General features: G+C 49.0%; 1 protein-coding gene across 4 annotated transcripts; it reads right to left on the minus strand.

Moving 5' to 3' along the window:
- Positions 1-576: 576 nt before the first annotated feature.
- LOC135979446 (uncharacterized) lies at positions 577-19,047 on the minus strand. 4 transcript variants are annotated; one of them, XR_010596753.1, is made up of 4 exons: positions 17,181-19,047; positions 15,378-15,518; positions 3,953-10,079; positions 577-891 (listed from the first exon to the last, which is right to left on the minus strand). XR_010596753.1 is itself a non-coding variant. In XM_065579810.1 (2 exons), exon 1 carries the CDS (start codon positions 6,671-6,673, stop codon positions 5,609-5,611), a length of 1,065 nt encoding a protein of 354 aa, XP_065435882.1. In that variant the 5' UTR covers positions 6,674-9,936; the 3' UTR covers positions 577-891; positions 3,953-5,608. The 4 variants fall into 4 exon arrangements, 1 of the variants encoding a protein (XP_065435882.1); XR_010596751.1 differs by lacking the exon at positions 3,953-10,079 and adding an exon at positions 13,341-13,471 and having other exon boundaries at positions 17,181-17,877; XR_010596752.1 differs by lacking the exon at positions 3,953-10,079 and having other exon boundaries at positions 17,181-17,883.
- Between the last annotated feature and the right edge of the window lie 24 nt (positions 19,048-19,071).

Below are 19,071 nucleotides of genomic sequence, written 5' to 3' on the forward strand. Positions count from 1 at the left end.
ACAGTAACCTGTCTGAACATAAAATGCCCCAAGTCCCATCAAGGGTGTATCCCATGAAAAACAAGCAACACCCCAAATCCACTGTATACTGTCCCCACAGAAACAAGAAATATCCCACATACCAGTCAGTGACCCCCAGTGACATTCCCCAGGGTAGAACCTGAACCACTCAACTCCTGTGTTCCTTTAACTCTGCTTTGCTAGTGAAAAGCAGCATCTCCGTACTCTGCTCAAACACATACATAAACATGTACAGTCACTCCCAGCAAAGTTACACAAATGAGCTCTCAGCTGCTCATGAACGATGTACAGGGTGACATACACACATTTTCAGTCCTGGCTTTCCACACCAGAAATGTCCACCTTTACATTTCCAGCACACTACTGCACAGAATAAGCTCATTATTAGTCCATCACATCATCAAAGGAAATGATTATGTCCAAGCCTTTGTTAACCTAAGTACAGATTCCCCAAATACATCAGCCACAACACACTGCTTCAACACAACACAATGCAATAAGCTGATTAACTAGGAAAATATGACTTACGAGGATAAAATCACAAACCAATTCTGATTTTTATGGCATTATACATTTTATTTCTTTTGTAACCAATTCCTAAACATCACCAAGCTAAATACCATTTCAAAGCCAAAAGATTTCTCACCCAACAGCTTACAGCAATTCATACTAACTGGAAAGACTTCCAGCCACAATCGCCCTCCCCTCAGTTCAATGATGCTCCTATTGTCCTTCAAGCAATCTTGTTGCCACGAGTACAGATGGAGGAGGAGAGCTAATGATGAGGTGACTGTCTCTTAGTTTTAGATCCTCCTCCTCTCTTTGAGAAATACCCCCCACTGGGGTGCAGACAATCCATCAGTGGCATACCTGAAATGGGAAGGATCTGTTAGGTGAACTGTACATTTCTTATTCACACCTTCTGTGCACATAAAGTTTGACACATTTTTGGGGATCACATGCACATCCTTTGTTTACAGTCGCCCCGATGGCAAATGGTTGCTTCGGTACTTAATAGTTTTCCAACACCTGTGGTCAGTCCTTTGTTGACATTGAGCAGCTACTCTGTGGACATACTCGGTGAACTACAATATATTTCAGTAACAAACATTTAGTAAAATCTCACATCTTTACACATATTGTCCCAAGGACAATGATCAACATTTTTCAAATGACACCTCGCAAACCACACTTTGTATATAACACATCCATATAACAGTGGTGAATATGAGGGTACAGGGTGTTACATGGGATACTGTATTCCCCCCCAAAACAACTACATTTCTACAAGTGATTTGAACAGGAGGTTGGACTAGATGACCTCCTGAGGTCTCTTCCAACCCCACTCTTCTATGATTCTAAGTCAATAGCGGCCTTCAAAACAGAAAATGGCCTACATACCTTCAATAGTGTTCTCCCTAAAACATGAAAAACTCTGCCTTCCATCACTGCCTTGGTTCCAGGGGTGGGCAGCCATGGTAAATCCCTCATCCCATTACTAGTTTCACTCTCACAAAACCAGCAACACCCCACATCTGTTCAATAGCATCCCCCGCTTTAAAATCACGATGGCTACCATATTGGGTTACTACCATTTCCCCCAAAGAAACAAAGGTCCCCATGCCTTGTCAATTCAGTTCACCTAAAACAGGCAGTGTCCCATAGCCTCATTCCCATTTTTGAAAGACACACTGAGCCTGTGCTGTCACAGAATCAAACCCCCATCCTCTACTTAATATGAGTCAACTTTGCATATAGGAGCTAGAACCAAACCAGGGTAACTGAGACAAGAGGAGTTATGTGAATTTTGGTGACATAAACAAGCCCATACACTTGAAAACTCTAACATTCAATCAAAATTTTGTGAAATAATTACTTGAAAAAACAAAAGAAAGAAAATGCATCCAAACCAAAAAGCGCAGAAATTGAAACAGTTGTTAAGTTTGTGTTGTGTAGCCACTCAAAGTCCCCTTTTCAAATTGATATCCCCTTTACAATATCGATTGCGGTTTTTTATGCTCTCAACCACTTTTTTCTTGGTGTGGAAAAAAATTAGTTCTTTCATTTACTTGTGAATCATGGCATGCTTAGACTACAATTGTAAAGCAAATTGTCATTCCTTTTGTTTTAAAAAATTGAAGGGTTAACAATTTTAAATTATGTCATATGTTAAATGCTTGTTTGTTTTTCTTTTGTTTATTTTACGGTGTGTAGTTTTTATAACTGGTAAAACTTAGTAACCCTAAAGTGTTTTAAAACATGATTAAGGTTTACTGAAAAAGCATTAAAAACCCAAACTTACTTTTGTAAAAATGTGGTGAAGCAACTTAACATCATGGCTTTCAACTTAGCTTAAATCAGAGCTGCTATCACACTAATATTTTGTTAGCTACCTATAATTTGTCACATGACCTACAAGATAGTTACAGCACCACACTTCTTCTATGTGTTGGTTTCATAATGATATTTTTCTTTCATGCACTGTTATTTTACTATTGGGTTATTATTATTTTTTTCACTTTTCTCCTGTTAACTGCTTTTGGGTGTAGGAAATAGCTGATGTTTTTGAGACCACTTTTTATAGTTACTAACCGACTGCTGATGGTTAAAAAAAAGTAATAATCAAAAATTCCACAAGGACAAATTATGATGCCAAATAAGCAAGTTTAACCACTGGTGCATAACATTTTCATAGTCTGTATGAATATGCAGCTTTAAATATGTAAGCAGCAAAAGAAATTATAATCTTTACCCATTTTCAGTTTAGAGCCAAAAATGTCTAATAAAAGCTGGTGTGTTGCTAAACATCTTACAACTTAATATCCATTTTAGTTGCTTTTTAGTTACACATAAATTATGTTTCCACTTTGATAGCTTAATTACCTCAAATCTACAATGTTTCTTGGAGGTTTCTACTATTTAGTCAAATCAAATTTGGAAAGTCAAAGTTTAAAGAAAGGAGCTTTGCATGCCTTAAATTATAATGAAGTACCCTGACTGAAGAACTGTATAACAAATTGTGACTCAAAGCCATAATGATTAGATTATATTTTCTTTTCTACAAAAATCAGAATTTGTTTAGTACATGTTTATTACATATATTATGTTTTTGCTCATATAGCTCTCCAGAGATGGTTGACACAATTTTCAAGGCTGAATCTGTATCTGTACAGGCCAGGCATTTTACAAAGTGAAGAAGGGGCAGATTTGTTTGTATTGGTCAAGTATACTTTCAATCCCCTCATCAAGAATAAGCAAACCTCAAAGACACAAAAATAGACCCTAAGTAAAAAGAACAAAAACTGATATAAGATAGATACAGCCAGTGGAAATGAGAGCAGGGAACACACATGCTTGGAACCAAACAAATCAAAGTGAAAATGAATTTCCCTTGCATAAATCACAAGTCAAATGTACATTGTTAATTAGGGGTTTACAATTGAATTGACATAGCTAAAGACGCAGATAAAACACCTTGATAAATGGACTCTGCACAGAGTTATGAAACAGGAGACAAAAGACAAATCATTAGCTATTTCCCCCATGCTGCTTCTCCTCTTTTTGTCAAACACAGCAGACACCAGACAATAGAGAAGAGTCTCCTTGTGCCCAAGAAAGGTAAGAATCCTTTCTTTAAATTAAATTACATACAGATGTCAAAGCATGTGAATAAAGTGATGATATCACTGTCTTACCCATTATTATGTACATTTTAAGCTTAAAAGAAATTATTAACTGCAGCAGATCTCATTTCTCACCCAACAGTGGGCATACCAGGACAAGCTACATTATCCAAGCTTTCTATATTTTCACTGTGCTACATTTGCTACACAGGTAAAGTGTGTGAATGAGATGTGTGCAAGATTCTATCTTCTGTGGCTTCAGCTAAAACCATACTGTTGCTTTAAAGGGAAAAAGAACGGTTACTTACCTTCTGTAACTGTTGTTCTTCGAGATGTGTTGTTCACGTCCATTACACATTAGGTGTACGCGCGCCGCGTGCACGGACGTCGGAAACTTTTTCCCTTAGCGGCTCCCGTCGGGCCGGCAGGGCCCCCTCCCTCCCGCCAGAGCGGCGCCCCGCTCTAGGGTATATATATATCCCTGCTGACCCGACCCCTCCGGTTCCTTCTTGCCGGAGACTCCGACAGAGGGGAAGGAGGGTGGGAAGTGTAATGGACGTGAACAACACATCTCGAAGAACAACAGTTACAGAAGGTAAGTAACCGTTCTTTCTTCTTCGAGTGATTGTTCACATCCATTACACATTAGGTGATTCCCAAGCTTACCATTGGAGGTGGGTAGGAGTCAAGGTACAACTGACTGTAGCACAGCCCGTCCGACCACAGCGTCCTCTCTGGTCTGATGGTGGATCGCGTAGTGGGCTGTGAACGTATGTACGGACGACCAGGTGGCCGCTTTACAGATTTCCTGGATAGGGACCTGCGCCAAGAAGGCCGTCGAGGACGCTTGGGCCCTAGTCGAGTGGGCCCGGATCTCTGGGGCCGGAACATTGGCGAGCTCATAACATGTGCGTATACAATGCACAATCCACGCCGATAAGCGCTGTGTCAAGATAGGCAGGCGTCTCATACATTCCGCAATGGCAATAAACAGCTGAGGTGTTCTGCGGAACAACCTGGTCCGCTCCAGGTAAAACGCCAATGCCCTTCGAACATCGAGGGTATGTAGGCTGCGGTGATGAGGGTCCGTATGGGGTTTAGGGAAGAACACTGGTAGACAAATGTCCTGTCCCATGTGAAACTGCGATACCACTTTCGGGAGGAATTTGGGGTGCGGCCTCAGTTGCATCTTATCCTTATGAAAAACTGTACAAGGGGGTTCTGAAGTGAGGGCCCTCAATTCCGATACCCTCCTGGCCGATGTGATGGCCACGAGAAACGCCACCTTCCACGAGAGGTGCATGAGGGAGCAAGTGGCTAGGGGTTCAAAGGGGGGCCCCATGAGCTTAGTTAGGACTAGGTTCAGACTCCACGCAGGGACCGGTGGGCGCGAGTAGGGAAACACCCTCTCCAGCCCCTTGAGGAATCAGGCTACCGTGGGGTTGGAGAACACTGACACTCCCAACTCTCCCGGATGGAATGCCGAAATGGCAGCTAAATGCACTTTAATCGAGGTGGGGGCAAGCCCCTGATGCTTGAGGTGTAGTAAGTAGTCCAGGATCGACGGAACTGAGGCCTGTAGAGGCTGTATGTGCTGAGGCTCGCACCAGTGGGAGAACCTCTTCCATTTGGCCAGGTAGGTCGCTCTTGTGGAGGGCTTCCTACTACTAAGGAGAATTTGTTGAACCTGGTGAGAGCACCTGTGTTCCGCATCGTTCAGCCAGAGAGATACCACGCCGTGAGATGTAGCGATGACAGGTTCGGGTGGAGCAGGCGACCCCTGTCCTGTGTGACTAGGTCGCGATGGAGTGGGAGGGTGATCGGGTCGGCTATGGACAATTCCAGCAGGGTCGTGAACCAATGCTGGCGTGGCCAGGCCGGGGCGATGAGTATAATTGTCGCCCTGTCCCTGCAGGTCTTGAGGAGGACCTTGTGGATGAGCGGGAATGGAGGGAAGGCATACCTCAGGCTCCCTCCCCACGGAATCGTGAAGGCATCTGCCAATGATCCTGGGCTGAGGTTCTGAAATGAACAAAACTGTTGTCCTTGGTGGCGAAAAGATCCACCCGGGGAAAGCCCCACCTCCGGAAGATTGAATGCAGGACATCCCGCCTCAACGCCCATTCGTGCATTTGGTAGGATTGGCTGAGGCGGTCCGCTAACCCGTTTTGGATCCCCAGGAGATACGTTGCAATGAGATGGATCGCATGGGCTATACAGAACTCCCATAATTGGAGTGCCTCGCGACAGAGGGGAGAGGACCGGGACCCGCCCTGCTTGTTTATATAGAACATGGCGGTAGTGTTGTCCGTCAGGACTGCCACGCTGTGACCTTCTATGGTGGTGTGGAAGGTCTGACAGGCGAGGCGAACCGCTCTTAGCTCCTTTAGATTGATGTGAAGCAACCTGTCTTCCCTGGACCACAAGCCTTGGGTCCGCAGTTCCCCCAGGTGTGCCCCCCAACCCAGGTCCGATGCATCCGTTACTAACGTCAGAGTGGGCTGTGGGGCAGTGAAGGGGATCCCTTCGCAGATCTGCTGTTGATCGAGCCACCAGCGGAGCGAGCCGAACACCCGATCCGGGATCGTCACCACCAGATCCAAGGGGTCTCTGTTGGGGCGGTACGTTTGGGTAAACCACAACTGCAAGGGCCGAAGCCTTAGGCGGGCATGCCTGACTACATGTGTGCAGGCTGCCATGTGCCCCAGGAGCTGCATGCAGCTTGCCGTTGTCATGGGGAACTTCTGGACTGAGCTTACGGCCCTCTGAATTGTCAGGAACCGCGACTCCGGGAGGCTTGCCCGCGCGGTCACCGAGTCCAGGACTGCACCTATGAAGTCCAGTCTCTGTGTGGGGGCTAACGTGGACTTGGGTACGTTGACCAGGAGGCCGAGCCTGCCGAACATCTGTAGAGCCAGCGTCACATGAGAGCGGACCTCGGCCTCCGACCTGCCCGCGAGGAGCCAGTCGTCCAAGTACGGGAACACGCGCATCCTTCTTTTCCGAAGGAAGGCTGCTACCACGGACATGCATTTCGTGAATACTCATGGTGTTGATGCCAGGCCAAAAGGCAGGACCGTAAATTGGAAATGGCGCTGGTTGACGGTGAAGCGCAGGAACCGCCTGTGGGCCAGATTGATGGCGATGTGAAAATAGGCATCTTTCATATCGAGGGCAGCGTACCAATCCCCCGGATCCAGGGATGGGATAATAGTTCCAAGGGAGACCATATGGAAGCGCGTTCTGACCAGAAACTTGTTTAGGTCGCGCAGGTCCAAGATAGGACGGAGGCCCCCTTTTGCCTTGGGAATCAGGAAGTACCTGGAGTAGAATCCTTTTCCCCTTAGGTCTGGTGGGACCTCTTCCACTGCTCCTCCTGTGAGAAGGGTCTGTACCTCCTGCATGAGAAGTTGCTCGTGAGAGGGGTCCCTGAAGAGGGACGGGGAAGGGGGATGGCAGGGAGGGGGCGAGGAAAACTGGAGGGTATAGCCCGCCTTCACTGTGCGCAGGACCCAGCGATCCGATGTTATGCACGACCATGCCCGGTAGAAATGGGACAGGCGGTCCTTGAAACTCAGAGGAGGATCCGGTATGAAATGTGGTACGCTGTCCTCGAGCGTAACTTCAAAAGCCTGGTTTGTTCCCTGGCTGCGGCTTGCCTGGCCGTGACCTTGGCTTTGATTAGGCGTATTGTTACGTCTCCTCCTGTTATCCCTGCCACGACGGCGGTACGGTTCGTGCCGAGGGCGAGGGTGGTACTGCCTCTGTGGTGGTTGAGGCTTAAAGGGCTTGCGCTGTGTCACCGGGGTATGCATTCCTAATGACTTTAGGGTTGCTCGCAAGTCCTTGAGGCTATGTAGCCTGGCGTCCGTTTGGTCTGAGAACAAGCCTGACCCTTCAAACGGGAGCTCCTGCAGGGTGGTCTGCACCTCTGGCGGAAGGTCTGAAGCCTGTAACCATGCCGAACGCCTCATCACTATCCCTGACGCAATCGTTCTAGCTGCTGCGTCGGCTGAATCGAGGGAGGCCTGCAATGAGGTCTTGGCCACCGCCATCCCCTCGTCCACCAGGGCCGTGAACTCAGGATGTGCGTCCTGAGGTAGGGAGTCTTTGAACTTGGAGACTGATGCCCAAGAATTAAAATTGTGCCTATTTAGAATCGCCTGCTGATTAGCGATCCTCAGCTGGAGGCCCCCAAACGAATAGACTTTCCTTCTGAATAAGTCCAATCGTTTTGCCTCCTTGCCCTTGGGCGCAGGGGCTTGCTGGCCATGACGCTCTCACTCGTTGACCGCCGAGACCACCAGCGAACAAGGAGGCGGGTGTAAAAAGAGGAAGTCAAACCCTCTAGATGGGGCGAAGTATTTTCTCTCCACGCCTTTTGCAGTTGGTGCACTGGAGGCCGGCGTTTGCCACACCGTCTTATAGTTGGACTGGACTGTCCGTATAATCGGGAGAGCGACTCTGGAGGGCCCCTCCGGGCTCAGGATGTCGACCATGGGGTCCTCCTGTTCTACAGTCTCCTCCGCTTGCAAGCCCAGATTGAGGGCTACCCGGCGAAGCAGGTCTTGGTGCGCCCGATGATCAATCGGGGGAGGGCCGGACACTGTCGTGCCCGCTACTGCCTCGTCCGGCGAGGAGGAAGAGGTCGGGGCCTTTTGTCCATCCTCACCTTCCTGCAACCCTTCATCGCCTGGTTGTTCCTCTGGGGCCTGTCCCACGGTGTGGGACTGGGACGGTACCGTGCTCGGTGCCGAGTCCGCTCCCTCCTGCTCCTGCGGTCTAGAGACCGTTGCCTCCTTGTGAGAGGGCGGGCGGTACCGCGGAGAGCGGGATCGGTACCCCGATGGCCCGGATCTCGAGGTCCTGGATGGGGGCCCTTGCTGGTGGTAGGCCCAGGGTGTCCAGAACGGCCATTGGCTTGGTTGGCCCCATTGGGGATGGCCAGAGGCTTCGTAGTCCCTACTAGCCTGTGCCCTATGGGCATACCCGCCGTACCGGCCCGAGTCAGTCTCCGACACCACGGACGGTGATCTGGAAGGCCACGGCGGAGCCGTAGAACGGTGCCGGTCCGGGTTTGGGGAGTAGTGCCTCCGCGACCAGGACCTGGAGTAGCGTCTCGCCAACCTGGACCTGGATCAGTACCGGTGACCACGGGACCGGGAATGACTACGGGTGGTCGGTCTCGGGGAACGTACCGCCGACGCATCCCGGTGCCGACTCGAGTATGGCTGCTGAGTCGGTGCCGACCGCTTACTGAGGCCTGACTGCTGCGGCGCTTTCTGCACGGAGGGCAACCGGGAGTCCACCGAGGCGGAGCTCGACCGGGACTGGTGCCTTGAACGGTGCTGAAATGGCGACCGTGATGGGCGCACCATCGCCGGCTTGCCTCTGTGTGGCAGTCTCGGCGGAGTGTCCTCAGTTTGTGGAGGGCCCTCAACGGACAATGCAATGAGGTCCTTTGCTGCCTCAAATGTGTCCGGAGTGGAGGGCTGTTCCAAGAGCTCCTCCAGCCCTTCTTCCTCACTCGACGCGCCTATCCCGGGGCTCGACGGGCCTTTCGGCGCCGGAGCCACTACCGGGGCCTGTGCCGGGGCCGTGCCGGTCTTGGGCGCACTCGAGGTCTTCGCTGGCGCTAACCTCTTATGTGGGGAGCGTCCTCGGGCCTTGGGTTGGCCCTTCGATTTTGTCGGCGAAGACGACCGGTGCCATACATGCCCCCGTTGGGTCGGTGCCGTGGGCTTCGAGTGACCCGCCGGCGCCGGTTCCCGCACCGATGCCGGGGCGCTCCGCACTGAGGCAGACGGTGCCGCCGAAGTGGAGGGCTGTAACGCCGTCTCCATGAGCAGCTGCTTGAGGCGAAAGTCTCTTTCTTTCTTAGTTCTGGGCTTAAAGGCCTTGCAGATCTTGCAGCGCTCTTTCTGGTGAGCTTCCCCTAGGCAGCGGAGACATGAGTCGTGGGGGTTGCTCAATGGCATAGGCTTATGGCACGTGGCACAAGCCTTGAAGCCTTGGGCGTGCGGCATGCCCCGCCGCCCAGGGCCGGTGCCGGGGTTGACCAAGCAACCATGGCAGGAACTTTAAGTACCTAATGAGCTGTTAACTACTAAGCTTAACACTAACTACTAATAACTGATAACTGTTGTAGATACCACTAATGACTATGCTAAGGGACACTCTCAGACGAGAGACAGAGTTGTTCCAACGCCGCCACGGACGGTAAGAAGGAACTGGAGGGGTCGGGTCGGCAGGGATATATATACCCTAGAGCGGGGCGCCGCTCTGGCGGGAGGGAGCGGGCCCTGCCGGCCCGACGGGAGCCACTAAGGGAAAAAGTTTCCGACGTCCGTGCACGCGGCACGCGTACACCTAATGTGTAATGGACGTGAACAATCACTCGAAGAAGAAACTGGATGAAAAGGCAGCCAGAAATGCCTGTCAGAAACAGAAAAAGTTAAGTGTAAAAGTGAGATCTCAGCAAGCTAAAAAAGAGAAGGAAAACAAGGTAGTGAAAGCAGAACTAAATTGGAACACTGCTAGACTACAACAGGTGACAGTTAAGCAGCCCACAGTTATGCTCTCTTGTTTGATTGTAATTTGAAATGTCTCCTTGTAATCTTTAAGAATATCAACCCTACTTTAACTTTCTCCTCTCTGAAACCATCAGCTGAATAAGATGAAAAGATTTTTTGAATTTCTCATAATAAAATGCCTAACCCATAGCAAGGAATCACAGTAAATCATAACAACAAATTACATTTTGTTTCTTTTCAACCTTAAAGAAACATAAGATGTAATCAGCCTTGGATGCCAAAAACTACTTGTACAGATTCTAACACTTTAAAATTGATTGTTAATTTATCAGGATAAGAGAATGTGCAGCTACATGGATTCAAGAAAAAACAGTGATTCACAAAAACAAAACATAATTGGATGGTTGTAGATTAAAAAAATATATTATAATCTGGAAAGACTTCCACCTTCATCTTGATGGGCGAACGAGACAAAACTACTAAAATAAAAAGTAACAATAATCCTCAGCAAATCAAAAGACTTAAAAAATTGTTAAAACCATCCTGCTTTTCTTTTAAATAAGAGAGATCAATTTTTTTTTTGGACCTAGCTATTGGCTAAAATGAAGCTAAAAGTCCCTATTATTTAACTATATAATCCAAACATTTATCTTTGTTACAAATTGATAGATTGGATTGATCCATGCACATCACCCCACCTCCTAGAACATGTGTGCACCCAAATAAACACATGCACTTAAGATTTTTGTTGTTGTTTTTCAAATAGTTTTACTTAAATTTCTATACTTAAATACATGCATCAAAAATCAATATAATTAATAAATAAATCTCAGTATCTACACAATTTGATAAAGCCCTTACATACGGTAATAACTATATGATCTGACAGTCTTGGAAAAAGGATGAATGTAAAAAAATTATCTTTGTAGCAGTATAGTCTAAGTATGTCTTGTGAGGTATCATTTGAAAACTCATAATCTGCTGAAAATTACATACACTGTTACCACACGTAATTTACCAGGATGATAAAATTGTAACATTCTACTGTGTGGGATTGCTACATTTAGAAAAACAGGCACAGGCCAGTTCCTTACAGGCAGAGGGCTAGCCAACACCTTAATCCACTTGATTATGCTGATATCTGGCTATTGTGGAGTAGCACCTGGATAAACAGCCATTTTTTTGCAGGAAGAAGGGTGTGAGCAAGAATTTTGCCAATATGTAAAGACACATTCCCCAGGCCTCCTCTCACCTGAACCCCAGAGGGATATTACCTCTGTATAAGGAGAGAGGAAAAATCACCTCTCTCCTCCACTCCTCTCCACTCATAGCAGCAACACCACCTAAAGAAACACTTAACTGACAGACAGGTCCTAGCCTGGAGGCCTCCATACAGTACAGACTGTGAAGAGCATATGGTAAGAAAAAGCTTAGTTTTGAATCCATTTAACTTGCTAAATTAGGTATTACTTTGCATTTTATCTTATTTTCTTTTTAACCAAATCTCACTTTTATGCCTCAGTACTTGTAATAATTTAAAACAGACAAACAATCTCAAACATTTTGGCTGGGACCCCCTTTGAAAATATTGCAGGCTGTGACAACCTCCCTCCCCATACCATGCCACTCTTAGTTATGCGCTGTCTTCAAAGCTGGGCAGTGATACAGCATCAGCTGCTGACCTGGCATGGTATGGTACTGCCACCCGTACTTCTGCACTGCTGCTGGCAGCGGTGCTGCCTTCACAGCTGGGCACCCAGCTAGCAGCCACCACTCTCCAGCCACCCAGCTCTAAAGGCAGCACGCAAGTAAGGTTTGCAATACCGCAACCCCCTTTCTCATCAGGGCCCCCAGTTGGAGAACTGCTGACTTTTAAGTACAGAAAGAAAGAATAACAATAAAACAATTGTATTAGCTAACCAGTGCATTTGGGACCTTCCACTTGAGATAACATGGCTTCAGCGTATCATTTTCTATTAATGAAACAACAGCCTTTATATGAGCTCATGCTGTCCACTAGTGTCCTGGGCAGTACAAGATGCACATTGCTGGAGGTGAGGGGGAGTCTGAGACTGGGAATTTGCTGCTCTTCTCCTGCAGCGTAACATTGTGTGGCTGGTTGCCGACACTCATGCTGTATAGCTGGGAGTAATTCACAACCTGGAGGCTGTGTATGAACTGACCAGTAGTGGTGCTTATCACAGCAAAGCAGTGTAAAAAGCACTCCAGGTTGGAGAACTAAGGGGACACATCTGTTCAACACCCTTTCATGCACCTCTTCCCGCCCAGGCTTTGATGCAGCCACCAACCCCGCCCCCTCCTTCCCCTCCCCCCCACCAGTACAGCCATACTAGTCATAGCAACAGTCTGGGCAACCTAACCTCTGCTCGGACAAGTCCTGGCTTTTAGGGACCACCCCAGATTATCCTTGTGTGAGGCTACCATCTCGGCCGACCCCAACGATCAGACAGGGACCTGCAGAGATAAACGCTGGAGCTTTTGCTAATGAGCAGATTCCACTGCTGGGGTGGACCAACCCACAGAGATCGGGCACAGAGGGACAACCTGTAACACACCTACATTTAGGGAGTGGTCAGGCAGGCACTCCAGGCAGGGCTATTTGCCAGGAAAGTTTCCCTAAGAAGTGGTGGAAGCCCCAGCATTTTGGGTATTTTTATCTAGATTAAGCAAATTGTTATATGTTATTATTTACTACAGTGCTCTTCACTATCTTTGAAGTGGGGGCCACTTTGGGGAAAAAACCTTCAATGTGAGAGCCGGATGAGGCTGAGGGGTTCGGACTGTGGAAGGTGGCCCAGGTTAGGGCGGGGTGGGAGGGGTGAGGGCTCTGGCTGGGGCTGAGGGGTTTGGGGTGGAGCTGTGGATGAGGGGTTTGGGGTGTGGGAGGGACTCAGGGCTGGGGCAGAGGGTTGGGATGTGGGGTGGGGCCAGGGATGAGGGGTTCAGGAGGGGGCTCAGGGCTGGGGCAGAGGGTTGGGATGCGGGGGGAGAGCTCTGGCTGGGGGTTCAGCCTTTCCAACCCTGATATTCTATGATTTTATGAAAGGAAATTTTATACAACCGTGTCCCCTAAGGAAGTTCCCGAGAGACAAGATGGAGAAACCCACGTCCCACACATAGCAAGAACCAATCCCGCACTGACCCAGTAGGATGGACCCGACGGGAGCAGCTGGGCTATCTCCTCTGATTTCTGAGGCGCGGTATCAAGTTGTTTTGCTTTCAGTGGGATATTTTCACACTGCCTGACACGGCCTCCCTGACACACACCTGCAGCTGGAACATTGCTCAGATATTTACTCCAACGAGGTTTGTAAACAACAGAACATGAAAATCTATAAAACATGAATCCACTAAGCAGCTTGTTTTAGACAGAGTCAGGCATGGTAGATGAAGTGGAAGTGTCTGCAGGTAGCACAGACCTGGGGCGGATTGATACCAGACGCAAGGAGCCTGAATCTTCCACAGGCCAGGCTCCTTGGAAATGTCAGGGCAGATGTACAGTGGTAGGGCAGGTTCCTCCGTTTTCTCCTTACACTAGAAGTGATCTGGGATCCCAGCTCAGTTCTTGAAAGGTTCCTCCTCTCACTCCTGAAGTTGGTCTATTCCTTTTCAACTTGATGCTACTAGTTTAAGAGAAGCTCCCTCCACTACATGGCACATCTCCCTGCCTGGCCTGCAGTCAGGGAGCTGTGCAATGGAAAAGGAAGGGCAGCCCTATCAAACAGTCTGGGCTTCTCACCTCTAGAAGTAGGAATTCAAGTGAGTTCACGTTGGGGAAGGGGCTGAGGGTGAGTGATTTCTGTAGGGGGAGGGCGTCCTTCAGCTCTGCCCATTTCAGAATAATTAGCAGCCAGTGGAGCGGAGAGTCAGAACTGGGGTACCAGGGGCTGCTGGGGATCAGGACTCTGGGGCACCAGCAGAGCTTGGGAGGGAGGAACAGTGTTCTCTGGAATAATGGGGATGCTGCAGGTCAAGGCTGATGGGCAGCTGATGCAGCCCTTGTCTGCTGTGTGCCTGGCTCTCTGCTCAGCCTCACAGTCTTACTGAGGACTAACATTCACCCCCGCAAATGTGTGTGCTATCTTGCTCTCTCTCACACACGTGCGCTGGCCCCTTTCTTTCTGCCCACAAGTTTCCTGAAAGAAGACAAAGCTCTAAACACAAGAAATGCTGTTGCACGGGACACCAGGGCCTGTTTGTTGAAGATGTCACCTAAGTAGAACAAACAAAAGACTGCCTCCGCTCTGGAGAATTCCCCAGGACCGGATAAATCCCCCATCCAGAAACTGTGCCAGGAGGGGCTCAGTGCCTGCAGGCTGCACTGACTGGGGACCGTACAGGAGACATCTTAAAATGTATCTTGTGACTTGGTTGCTTTTTAAAAGCACAAGTGATCCCTGACACCAGTGCTGAATTTACACCCATAAACCATTGATACCACAGCAATAAATGTACAAGTGGAGGGGAGTCTAAGACAGAAACCATCTGTGGGGCATTCAGAACATCCACCAATGCTCAAGAAATACACTAATCCGTCGTAAAAACAACTGATTCGCTTCAATACTCAGGGCAGTGGGCTTCTGCTATCACTGCTAAGAGGTGCCTTTAGATTATGAGCATTAGGAATGCATACGGTCAGATGAGCAAGAGGCAATAAATGCAAAATCCTAGACAAATGTTATGTCCCCTTCCTCGGGATGGTCCATGCAGAGGATAACAGCCCACTACTCCTATCTGCAAACAGTTACTTGTTTAGGTCGAGTGGCAGGGACTTGTGCCCTGGGTTTGACTCTAGTGGGGCAGGTTGTTAAATAAACAAGGGGTGACAGCTAGGAGTGTGAGAAGGTGCCTAGGCTTTCCCACCTGCATTTCCATTTGACCCATTAGCTCGTGTAGCTGAGGAGCCCCCAGGTGCTTTCTGACCCCTTGAGCACTGAGCTGAAAGTTTCCCAGCTCCCTCCTACGGCAAGCCCAGTGTACCCGTTTACCACATCTGATGCCAGGCTGCTAGGCAGCCCAAGGCGGCTCTGCTAGCTGGGGGTGCATATTGGGGGTGGGGGGCCAGGGTGTTTTCATGCATGCCCTCCAGGGATGCATGCAGTCTCTTCTGAGCAGAAAAGTTAATTCCTCACTGCCAAGCACCCGCCCAATCACCCACGCTTCCTCGTGTCCTACTTACTGGCTGTCCGGACCCAGGGCTGGAGTAGAAGATGGTGTACTTCCGGATGATCCTGTTCGACTTAGCTGGGGGGAAGCCAGGACACGACCATGCTGCTGGCAGAAGATGGGAAGGCTTTTATCCCGGTGGGGGAGCCTGGAACTGAGCAAGAGACAATTCATTTTAGACCCAGCAGCTTCAACAAAGCCAGCTAGATCCACCACGACCTCCCGAGCAGGGCGCTGATTCCTCCTTCCCATGAGGGGAAAGGCCAGACCGTTCTTCCTGCATGCCCAGTGTCCGCAGGCATTCACATCATTTGAGGTCTTGTTCTAAGAGGAATTCCTTATAACCAGGAATGCCACAATTCTAGCAGGCATCAATGCTGTGGAATCCTGGCTCTGGATCCTGCCCTGGCTTGGTGTTGGATGCAGATGCTATATTGGCACAGGACCACTTTGGCTGCACAAAATGGAGGAAAGCTATTCTGGAGGCTGCACGTAGGGTACCTCCACTGCTGCAGGGCTGAGCCTTTCACCCTCCCATGCCAGGGAGGGAAGATGCTGAGTCAGCCAAAGGGGCAAAGGAAACAAGTCCAGATGACTGGAAAAAGGCTAAGGTAGTGCCCATCTTTAAAAAAGGGAAGGAGGAGGATCCGGGGAACTACAGGCCAGTCAGCCTCACCTCAGTCCCTGGAAAAATCATGGAGCAGGTCCTCAAGGAATCAATTCTGAAACACTTAGAGGAGAGGAAAGTGATCAGGAACAGTCAGCATGGATTCACCAAGGGGAAGTCGTGCCTGACTAACCTAATTGCCTTCTATGATGAGATAACTGGCTCTGTGGATGAGGGGAAAGCAGTGGATGTGTTATTCCTTGACTTTAGCAAAGCTTTTGATACGGTCTCCCACAGTATTCTTGCCACCAAGTTCATTTCCTCGGGGGCACCTGGCATTGGCCACTGTCGGCAGACAGGATACTGGGCTAGATGGACCTTTGGTCTGTCCCAGTATGGCCGTTCTTATATTCATGGTCCCTGCCCAGAAGATCGGGCAGCCCAGCAGCCCGAGCACAGCTGCAGATAGCTATGCCCAGCACACAGCAGTGTGCCCCTGACCATCTTTGGGAGATTCGCACCCTGCTCTGCCATTGCCTGAATGTGCTTGCAGAGCAGACAATGCATTGCCTCTGCCCTGGTGCAATCTAGCCTAGCTGGGTCCTCCTCCTTCGAGGGGAAGGAGGACCGGTCATCAGGCTGAGCAGGGCTGACTTTGTCAGCTCCTTGGAGTTAGATGACTGGATTAATGAGCACTAGATCAGCATAATAAGTAGAAAAGCATATGCTTGTCCAAAAAGCCCCTGACAGATTGCAGCCTGCAGTGGTCTAAAGATGTACAGAGCAACTTGGCACCACATCAGCCAGTAAACCGATTGCCCATTGAGCTGGAAATACAGACGTATCAACTGCAAAATGGAACATGCAAAAACAGCAAAAAAAATCTGTTTTTTGAGCAATACAACGCTGGCAACTGCACTGCCAAGGTCACCCAGCGTCCCTGGTCTTACCCCACTGGGCCCAGAGCTGCAACTCCTCCTGTATTTTTATAGCACCTTTTATCCCCAAATGCGTTCCATCCCTACAAAAAGAGCACTGCTGAAATGCAGCCACATCTGGGGGTCAGGGTAACAGCTGACTGGCTAAGCAGCAGATTGTAGAACAGGGAAGGCTGGGGGAAGGGATATTTCTCTAAGGACTTCCAAGGAAAACCCCATCCTCTTGCAGAAAAAACTCTCTCTGGCAGGTCCTGCTGCTCTAAGAACTCACCTTGAAGCCCCACACAGAATACTGTACGGTGTATGGAGCTCAGCTTCTCCAGCTATCTGCCGCCAATAGCAGGCTCACTGGAAATAGCTACAGCAGGGAGCTTAGAGGCCGTCATAGAGTGAAGGGCTGGGCCCATGCTGTCATTTACCAAAGAGTCCTGGAGAGTTCACACCAGGTGGTCCAGTCCCCACAGCCATCCGCTCCTGCACTCCATGGCTCTCAGTGTGGCAGTGAGGATCATATGCATACAAAAGAGCCATGCCTGGGCAAAGCAGCTAACTTTGGGCCCATTCCTGCTCCAGCTGGACTCAGCAGCAAAGCTCCAATTGGTTTCAATGGCAGCAGGATCAGACCCGGTGGATTCACCCCTGCCCCAACCCTCCAGATACAGCCTTTCTCCGCTGACATTCCTTAGCCAAAATCCGCTCCTGCTCATGTTTTTAGACTAGAAATGTCTCCTACAACAGCACTTTAATGTACACTAATGTAGGAAACTGCACTGCCTGGCTTCCTGCCCCTCAGTCACCTAGGCCCTAACATTCAGAGCTGAGCTACATTTCAAATATATTGATTTCAGTTACAATACAGAATGCAAAATGTACAGTGCTCACCTTATGTTACTTTTGATTACAAATATTTGCATTGTAAACAGATAAAAGAAATAGTAGTTTTCAATTCACCTCATACAAGTACTGTAGTGCAATTTCTTTATTGTGAAAGTGCAACTTACAAATGTAGAATTTTTTTTTGACATAACTGCACAAAACAATGTAAAATTTTAGAGCCTACAAGTCAAAGCATGAAAGACCATGCAAATGTTTAGACTATCTGGTATGTAAATACCTTGCAACATTAGCTACAACAGTGCCATATGAACGCCAGTTCTCACTTTCAAGTGACATTGTAAATAAGAAGCAGGCAGCATTATCTCCCGTAAAGGTAAACAAACTTGTTTGTCTAGAGTTTCGCTGAACAAGAAGTAGGACTGAATGGACTGAAATTAATCTAGTTAATTTGTTTTGCGTTAATCGCTTGCGTTAACTGAGACTAATCGACAGCCGTAGTCCTAAGCGTGGCAAATGATCTGGTCCAAAAGGTGAATGTAGCTGAGCAATATCCCCAACAATGCAATCCCTTTCCAGAAGGGGAATTACACAAACAGGAGGCTAATTAGCTGGCAATAAAAAGGATCAGTCACAGGGTGAAGTGCCTGCATGCTGCGTAGAAATTCTTTAAAAGGTTCATGCGTGTTGGGCTGGGCAGCTGAGTGAGCAAGCAAGCAAGCAGCTGGCGGGCAGTGATCCAGCCTGTCTCTGCTTCATCTCTGCTTCATTTCCAGAGACTTGGAGGTGGGTCCAGCTGACAGGGTGGGAGGTGTTGGGCGGGAAAGGTCACTGAAGAGGCTGGCGCTGACTGGGCAGCTGGTGTTGGGAGGGAAAGCCCAGAGGTGGGTGGTGCTGACTGGGTATGAGGCGCTGGATGGGAAAATCTTTGAGGGGCTGGCACTGACTGGGCAGGAGGAGTTGGGAGGGAAAGCCCAGAGGTAGGTTTTGCTGATTGGGCAGGAGGTGGTGGGCGGGGAAATCACTGAGGCAGCTGGCGCTGATTCGGTAGGCAGTGCTGGGCAGGAAAAGTCACTGAGGGGGGGCTGGCGCTGACTGGGCAGGAGGCTCTGAGTGGGAAAATCACTGAGGTGGCTCTTGCTGACTGGGTAGGAGAAGTTGGGAGGGAAAGTCCGGAGGTTGGTTTTGCTGACTGGGTGGGAGGAGTTGGGCTGGAAAATCACTGAGGGGGTTGGCGCTGACTAGGTAGGCGGTGTTGAGCGGGAAAAGTCACTGCAGGTGACTGGCGCTGACAGGGTAGGAGGCGCTGGGCGCAGAGCTGGCTTTAG

Source organism: Chrysemys picta, unplaced genomic scaffold, assembly GCF_011386835.1.
Source record: "Chrysemys picta bellii isolate R12L10 unplaced genomic scaffold, ASM1138683v2 scaf881, whole genome shotgun sequence".
Lineage (NCBI taxonomy): Eukaryota > Metazoa > Chordata > Testudines > Emydidae > Chrysemys > Chrysemys picta.